Source organism: Balaenoptera acutorostrata, chromosome 19 (genome assembly GCF_949987535.1).
Source record: "Balaenoptera acutorostrata chromosome 19, mBalAcu1.1, whole genome shotgun sequence".
In the NCBI taxonomy this organism is placed as follows: domain Eukaryota; kingdom Metazoa; phylum Chordata; class Mammalia; order Artiodactyla; family Balaenopteridae; genus Balaenoptera; species Balaenoptera acutorostrata.
The window spans coordinates 59620595-59629295 of NC_080082.1; the positions used below are offsets into that span (position 1 = coordinate 59620595).

The 8701-nt window shown below is 56.3% G+C and overlaps 1 protein-coding gene across 1 annotated transcript; it reads right to left on the minus strand.

The window, feature by feature from the left end:
- Positions 1-3908: 3908 nt before the first annotated feature.
- Positions 3909-8058, minus strand: RRAS (RAS related). Its single transcript, XM_057535077.1, has 6 exons — positions 7859-8058; positions 5805-5892; positions 5588-5690; positions 5394-5502; positions 4328-4446; positions 3909-4251 (listed from the first exon to the last, which is right to left on the minus strand). The coding sequence occupies exons 1-6, from the start codon at positions 8009-8011 to the stop codon at positions 4167-4169; spliced, it is 657 nt and encodes a 218-aa protein (XP_057391060.1). The 5' UTR covers positions 8012-8058; the 3' UTR covers positions 3909-4166.
- Between the last annotated feature and the right edge of the window lie 643 nt (positions 8059-8701).

The following is an 8701-nucleotide window of genomic DNA, read 5'->3' on the forward strand; positions in this document are numbered from 1 at the left end:
TGTGTGGCTGTTGGCTGGAGGCCTCAGTTCCTTGCCACGTGGACCGCGCCATAGGGTGGCAGTGGCTTGAGAGTCTTCCAGACATGGCAGCTGCTTCCCCCAGAGTGAGTGAGTGAGGGGAGAGAGCAAGGAGGAAGCCACTCAATCTTGATGTCCTAATCTTGGCCATTGTACACCATTGCTTCTGCCACACTCTCATTAGAGGAGGGTCATTAAGCCCAGCATCCACTCAAGGAGGGGAATCAAGGTCTACTTTGTGAAGGGAAAAGAATATGAATTTGGGGGTGTATTTTTAAACCAGTACAGGCAGTGATGGGTGTTGGGAGTTAACCAGCTTTCTCTTGGCTCCCTGAGATAGGCTTGAGGGTGGGTCTCTGTTCTCAAACCCTGAAACTACAAGGTCACGAGTGGACTGGCATTTTAGAGGTCGGCCTGCAGAGCTGAATGTGGATTTCTGTCTTCTCATGCCTTCTTAGAGTCCTTGAAGAGCTTGTGGAGATGTAGACTCATGGGCTGGTTCTCAGCTCTATTGAGTCAGAACCCATTTTTTAATAAAATCCTGGGAGGATTCTACCATACGTTCAAGTTTGAGGAACAATGTTCTAGAATAAGGGTGTTAAAAATTTGGAGGTTGGGAATTATCTGGTGGTCCAGTGGTTAGGACTCGGTGCTTGGCCTGGGTTCAGTCCCTGGTTGGGAAACTAAGATCCTCAAGCTGCACAGTGCAGTCAAAAAAAAAGTGTGGAGGTCAACTGGCAGTCTACTAGAACCCAGCCTATAAGGTAGTGAGTAAGCCGTTGTTCTAGGGCCTGGACACATCCTCAAAGATAGACCATTGGTATTCTTGAACTCTGGAGTTGGCACTGAAGATGGCTGGTCAGTAGGTAAAGACCAAACGTGAGATTTAAGGGTGGATCATCAGGGACTTCCCTGGTGGTGCAGTGGTTAAGACTCCACACTCCCAATGCAGGGGGCTCAGGTTCGATCCCTGGTCAGGCAACTAGATCCCACATGCATGCCGCAACTGAGAGTTTGCATGCCACAACTAAGGAGCCGGCGAGTTGCAACTAAGGAGCCCACCTGCCGCAACTAAGACCCAGTGCAACCAAATAAATATTAAAAAAAAAAAAAAAAAGGGGGGGGGGAGCGATCATCAGCGTTCTAGATTGATTCTCTTCTGGGTGAAACTTGAGGAAGAACCCCTGTTCTAGAACCTTGGGTATTGGCTAGACCATAACCAATGTTCTCAATTCTAGAGCCCTGGTTTTACAGAACAGGAGTGAAGTAGCATTTGAGGACCGCAAGAGAGTGAATGATGGGCCATTTACTTTCTAGAGTAAAGATGGGTCATTAACGTCCTTGAACTCTGGCCTGTAGCACATCGGGAATGCATCCTCTGAGAGGGAGTGGCATGTTCAAGTCTCTGGACTGGGATGTTATACTGGGGCCAAAGGTTCCAGGATTGTCCCAGGTTAGAGATCCAGGGCAGAAATTGGATGATGTGCTCAGAAAGTGACTTGTGGGGACAATATCATCCCTTTGGGGACAGAATAACCTTGTGGTTGGCCTTTGGAATTCAGTTTACCAAATTTGAATCTCAGCTCCGGCACTGACCAGACAAGTTGGATAACAGCTTCCATCGTCAGCTTTGTCATCTGTAAAATGGGCTTTTGTCAAGACAAAGGAAAACAATTCGTTTGAAGCGCAGTTCAACGCTTAGCTGCTGTTACCCATAGCAGGAGACCCTGGGGGCTTGGTGGAGGTCCAAGAGATGGCAAGAGGGGGTAGAGGCTGAGGACGACAAAGATGGAGAAAGAGAGGGACATTAAGATCCCAAGAGACTTGGAATTTTGACAAGCACTGCCAGGCTCAGGGGAGGGCAGGAACCAGAGACTCACAGGCACACACATAACCTAGGGAGATGCCAACGGGGCCATCCCAGCCTCTTTGCTGTTGTCTGATGAGCTTTGGCATGGTGGTGACTGCAAACCTTCCAAAAATGGCCTGCCAGCTGTCATGTGGGTTTTGTATGTGTGCCTTTTTTAGGGGCAAGCGGTAGCTTTCGTCACCTCCTCAGAGTGCCTCTAGGTCCTCTGAGAAACGGGGTGTCCCGACCAGGAACTTAGCCCCATTAGACAATGCAGAAAAAACTCAGGCCTGCTTGTGGCATGTCAGCGGTGGGACCCTGGGGAGAGAGAAGTTGGCCTGGGACTCGCTGGTTCCTGTTGAGAGCTCCTCACCCCTGGCTGGGGCTTAGGTGGAGAGGTCAGATCTTAACCTGGGAACTGATAAAAAAAAATCCCCGTCCCACAGGGGAGGGCCCCCACTGAACAGAGGTTCTGGGGGCGGTGGGTGGAGGGTGAACGCGCAGCACAATGTATCTGAGCCACGCTTATTCCCAGGGCGGAAGGTTGAACCCAGGCCAAGGATTCTGTGATAATGAAACCCGGAAAGGGATATTTAGCTAATCATTGTTCTAATCTGGAATACAGAGGGACATTCATGGTTCTGGGGCAGGAGAACAGTGGGGCCTCCGTCATTGCTCCTGGGCACTTAGTACGTCCCAGGCGCTGCTTTCATTCTCTAGTAGCAGATTGGGCTCCTAAAGGCCTCTGGCTCTGGGAAGTGGCTCTGTGGTCAGCCCCTCTTTACAGATGAGAAGACTGAGAAGCACTCGCCCAAAGGCACTCAGATGGGAGGGGGCAGCGCCAGATTTGAACCCAGGCAGCCTGCTGCTGGGGCCACGCAGGGTCGCTGTCTACCCTAGAACCAGGAAGCGGGTTCTGGGGTGGGTGTGAAGGGAATATTTTGGGATTGAGGCCCGGAGATTCTGTTGAGACTGAGCAGATGTAGGGGTCGGGGAGCAGATCATTGACTGGTGACAGTTATAAGGTGGAGGCCAAAGTTCCAGGGCACGGGGAAATCTTGGTTGAGATTTCTGGCCTGGTGTGTTGAGTAGGTGTTGGAGTTCAAAGATGGCCTGTCAGACGGGCCTGGGAGATAGGGGAGTGGTGGTCTCCAGTTCCGGCTCCAGCCTTCCAGGTTAGCAACTAGAGTACAGAATTGGGGGTCCTGATTCTCAAATTGAAGTGTGTTGTCACCTTATATGCGGTGGCCTTAAGATTCCCCACACTTCAGGCCCCCCCGGGAGAGAGGCTCAAATGGGGTGCGTCCACACCGGCCTCCAGTTGAATTCAGGGTTTAGACCCAGATGTCAGCCCAACTGAGAACTTTCTAGAACAGAACTTGCCAGTCGGCTGCTTGGACACCATTCAGCCCACCTGTCCCTTCTCCCTCCTGCAGCCAAAACGCCTTTCTCAATATACATTGGAGGTGGGAAGCAGGTGGGCAGGGTTTGTAGCAGTTGCTGCCTCTCTCCAAGATCCTGGAACCTCCTAGAACACCACTGTCCCATAGACCTTTCTGCAATAAGGAGAATTTTGTGTATTTGCCCTGCCCGTTCGGGTAGCTGCTGAGCCACATGTGAATACTGAGCTCTTGAAATGTGGCTAGTGTGATTCAGGAACTGAGTTTTAAAATTTTATTTAAGTTAAATTTAAATAGCCACATGTAGCTTCCGGCTGCCAGACTGAAAGGTGCAGTTCTAGAGCTTTCCGGAGGTGGTGGGGGGGAATGTTTTTTTCAAATGTTAGTACTTTGTTAGTACTTTGTTAGTACTGGGCACTGCGGAAACAGAAAAGGGTGCAATCGTGCTGTTGGAGTGGAAGTGGGGGTCCAGAGGCCTGGCTCGGCTAGTTCTGTATATCCCCCGTCCCTCCCCCAAGCAAAGGGTCCTAGATCCAATGGTTCTCGGTGTATGGTTCTCCGTGGAGCGAGGCTTTAGCGTGTCTGCGCAGCCTGAGTTCACCCACCTCCCCTGCCCTTTTCCCTTTTTAAAAAGCACCTCCTGACATTGGCAGTGACGTTTTATTTCTCTGGGGGAGGGGAGTTATATACAGCAGTGACCCGGACGCCCGGGAGCCCTCACCCTGGGGCTCAGGTGGGGGAAGGAGGCGGTGGCAGAAGGCACACAGTGGTGATGGCCCCTGGAGGAGGCCAGGAATCACGGGTGGGAGTGTAGTGTTCCTGGGAGACCCAGATGGGGAAAGAAGCTCGGCGAGGGCAGCTGGTCCCGAGAGCTCGTGCCGGTTGCTCCTCTCCCGTCCCTACAGGAGGACGCAGGGGCAACCCCCGTCCTTCTTCCTGGGGGCGCTGGGCGGGCAGGGCGGGAGCTCTTGTTCCTGGTACTTCCTGCGGGAAGAGGCTGGTGAGTTTGGGCCGCAGGGAGCAGGGTGGTGGAGGACGACGGCAACGGGGCACTGCTCACCGGACAGCCCGCACCAGCTGCTCGAAGGCCTCGTCCACATTGAGGCGCAGTTTGGCCGAGGCCTCAAAGTAGGCCACGTGGTGGGAGGCGCTGAAGGTGGAGGCTTCGGATCGGGGAACCTGGGGCGTGGGACATGGAGGAGTCAGGTCCCTGCATTCAAGGCTGGTCCCAGGGACTTCCCTGGTGGTCCAGTGGTTAAGGCTCTTCGCTCCCAATGCAGGGGGCCCGGGTTCCATCCCTGGTCGGGGAACTAAGATCCCACATGCCGCCTGGTGCCGCCCAAAAGGCTGGTCCCAGCTGGGGGAGGCAGAAAGACACACTGTGTGCTCTAACTGGGGTTACATACTGTGAGGGCCCAAGAGAAGAGGGAAAAGTCCAGGAAGGTCCTGGCGGAGATGCCCAGGGGGTTAGCTGGGTGCCATCTAAGTAAGGAGTCAGGGAAGGCTCCAGAGACCTTCTCCTGCAACCGAGTTGTCAGAGAAACAGAAAAGTCAGGGTGTTCCCAGCAGAGGCCCAAGCAAAGTCCCAAAGGGTGGAAATCCCCAAAGGCTTAATCAAAAAGACGAGTTCTGTGTGGAAATCACACAGTCTATGTGTATAGGGAAATGGTGAGAACAGAGAAAGGAAAGGACAAGATCATGGAGGGCATCAAGGGCCAGGTGGAAGAGCTGGGGTGCTGGGGAGCCATGGGAGGGCTGTGAGCAGGGGAGCGGCAGCCAGAGTGAGAGGTTGACGGGGGGAGAAACAGGAGGCTGAGGCCAGGGTCTAGGTAGGAACAAGAGGAGGGGACAGGACAGAACACTGGGGCTGGTTGACCCTGGGGGAGGTGCCCTTTTCTCCATCCAGCCACCTCTCCTGAGAACACCTGTGTGCAACGCTGTGGATTCAGAAGGTCCAAGGTGGGGCAACACGTCTAGTGGGGGTGTGACAACGGACCAAGGGAGCCACAGGAGGATCCTGACATGAGGAGTCTCAGGAGGTGCACCAGAAGGAGCCTCCCAGACTGAGATGGGGTCCAGTCGGCGGCGGCGGGGGGTGGGGAGGGGATGGGGTGGGTGTCCCAGACCTGGCGCTGTGTCTCCAGATCTGCCTTGTTCCCGACCAACACGATGGGGAAGTCATCTCGGTCCTTGACTCGGAGGATCTGCGTGAAGAGCTTGCCCACCTCGTTGAAACTGCGGATGAAGCCAGAGGTCCAGACAGCTGCTCACCCCCAGCGCCCCCCCCCCCCCCTGCTCCCCACCCCCCCATCACTCTCACCTCTGCCGGTCGTTAATGGCAAACACCAGCAGGAAGCCATGGCCGGCGCGCATGTACTGCTCCCGCATAGCACCGAACTCCTCCTGGCCGGCGGTGTCCAGGACTGCAGGGAGGGGAGAGGGGCCTCTGTGGGGACGAGGCTCCCTCCAGCCACCCCCTCCCCCAAAGCCTTCAGCCCTGCCACTCCCCCTCCCACCATCTCCCCTGCCGCCCTCACTGTCTAGGCGGGCTGGGACGCCATCCACCATGCAGATCTTCGTGTAGGAGTCTTCAATAGTGGGGTCGTAGTCAGACACGAAGTAGGACTGGTGGGGTGGGAAGAGGACACCTTTACTGCAGTGTCCCAGCAGAGGTGATGTCGCCCTGCCTCTGAGCCCCGACTTTCTCGGCCCCCCTCCTTCTGGGTCTCTTCCCCTCTTTTGAGTCTGTCTCCCTCTCTCTGGGTCTCTGTCCCTTCCCATGGCCCTTCCCAGGCTCCTCTCTCTGTCTCCTGGTCCCGTTTTTCTGGTATAAAGTACATTTCCCACATCACGATTACAATCCTGGCTATGTGGCATTGAACGAATCACTTCCCCTCTCGGAACCTCAGTTTTCTCATTTGGAAAATGAGGATAAAAATAGCACTAGGCTTAATCCACTGTTCGTGAGATTCAGGGAAAATCCCTGTTCAGTATTTAATATATCCCCTGGGCATAGTAGGTGCTCAGTTATTGAGAGCCACTGTTGCCCAGAATATCTGCCTGTCTATAGCTCTCCCTCCTCCTCCTCTTTCTCTTCCCTCTTTTTTTTCTTTTTCTTCCTCCTCCTCCTTCTACTCCTCCCCCTCCCCCTCCTCCTCTTCGGGCAACTTCCAGTGTCTCCTCCCAGGGGAAGGTCCCGGTTCCAATACGGCTGCGGAGAAGCTGCCCCGCCCGCAGGCCGGGCCCCTCCCTTCCTGCCCGGGTCCCGCCCGCCTCCAGCCAGGCTTTGGGCCAGCTTTGGGTCTGCCCCTGGGTGCAAGGGGCCCAGGGCTGGGGCCTTTCTCTACACAGACAGGGGCTCCCTTGCAGGTGCTGGCTGGGGTCTCTTGAGCGCGGGGCCTCTGCGGTAGCATCTCAGTAGCGGACACCTTTCTAGGGTTTTTCTGAGGTGGGAGGATTTCCCTGGGGAATGGGGTGGAAGTTTCCTGGGCAGGGGTGGATTCTCAGGAGAGAAGTGGTGACTTGGCTGCTCGGGGTCTGCAGGCTGCATCCTGCCTGTTAGGGGGGGGGCTTGGTGAGGGAGGGTGTAGGGACCTGGCCCTGGGGGGATTAGGGGTGTATCTGCAAAGTACATCAGGAGAAGCTCAGGGGTGAAAACTGGGGGCTCGGGAGCATTTGGGAGGTTTGTCATAGACTATAGAGTCCAGAGAATCTTAAAGACCCTGAGATGCATTTAAGATATCAGAGAAACTCCCAAGGAGCAGGTCTTTCTAGGGGTGTCAAGAATCTGGGGACTTACTCCATGGAGATGATTTGGGGGCTAGCCAGAGTTTCAGAGAGGGGCTGGGGGAATCGGAGTGGAGGAAAACTCAAGATGGAGGAGTGGTGCGTTTTCCTTGGGGAAGGGTGGGGGTCTGGGTCTGGTGGGATAGGGGATCCCCAGAACTTGGGGTCTTAAGAGTTCTCTGGAATGGCCAGGGGCAGGATATTTTTGAAATCTCTCAGGTCTGAGGGTGCCTCTCTCAGGACTGGGTGGTCCTAGATGGGCCTCAGGGGCAAAGCCTGGGCATAATTTCCAGTTTCTGGGGGAGGTCCCTGAAGGGGCTAAGCATTCAGACTGGGGGAATCTCAAGGGCATCGGGCACAGGCATTCTCTCAGTTAGGTTCTGGGTGGCTCAGAGGGGAAGTTTGGGTCTGCGATTTGGGGGAGATGGTGCTCAAGGTTGGGGGGAGGCGGCACCTAGGGGGGTGGGGGCCCATGAGAGTGCTTAGGGTCTGGATGGGGTGACTCTTCTGGATTTAGGGTGCTCCCAGGAGGCACCCACGGTCAGGTCAGTAGGGAAGCGGGGTCTTGGGTACTGGGGGTAGGGGAGGTGGGTCTCAAGATACAAGTACAGGAGGAATGTCCCTCATGTAGTGGGTGGAGGCCCTGAGGGGCTCAGGGTCACATCTGAGGGGGACTTTTTTAAGATTAGAAGGCCTCACAGGAGGGTATCAGTGATGGATCGAGGGGAAACCGGGGTCTCAGGGATCCCGCAAAGGGCTCAGTTCTGGGTCCCGGGGGCACCCCCCCGGGGTGAGGGCCCACTACCTGGATGAACTGGATGGTCAGCGCGCTCTTGCCCACGCCGCCGCCGCCCACGACCACCAGCTTGTGTGTCTCGCTGGGTGGGGGGTCCCCGGGCCCCGGCCCCCCGCCCCGGGGCCGCCCCCGCCCTGTCCCGGACGCCGCCCCGCTGCTCATGTCGCCACCGCTGCCGCTGCCGCCGCTACCGCCTGGGGGGGAACCGGGCGGGGCCTAGGGGCGGGCCACGCTAATAAGGCTACTGCATAATCATGAACTCCAGCAAGAAGGGCTAGTATCTCGGGACACTTAAGAAGGAGGCAAGGCCAGGGAAAAGGAGGAGCTATGATAATAAGGGTAGGGGAAAGGCGTTCGCTGAGAAGGGGAATTCCAAATGGGGCGGGGACACGCTAATAAGAGAACTGGGCTCACCCCGAGCGGCGCCACGCGCTCTCGGCTGGCCGGCCGTCTGAGGGCGGGGTTATGCTAATAAGCTCTCATTCTCTCGGCGGATGGGTCGGGAAGATAGCTCGGGGTGGGGCTATGCAAATGAAGAGCCCTGTGATGCAGTTTCTCAGGGCACCTTCTCCGAGGCCTTGTTCCAGTAGGCGGAGCTCGCGGACTCGCGCGCGGCCGTATATAGGCGCGCTCCGAGAAAGGAGCAAGTCCTGAGGGCAAGCTCAACCTCCGTCCTGGGATCCTAGCCAAGCTCCCGACCCGGGCGTCTGGGCTGGATGCTGGAGGCTCCGCCCGCTAAGGGACCCAGGCTTCCGGTTCCCGCTGTCCCAGCCAAGCGGAAGACAGACTGGGAGGGAAGATGGGGCCCTGGAGGGGGGACAGCGGGTAACTGGGCAGGGAGGGGCCGTGAGA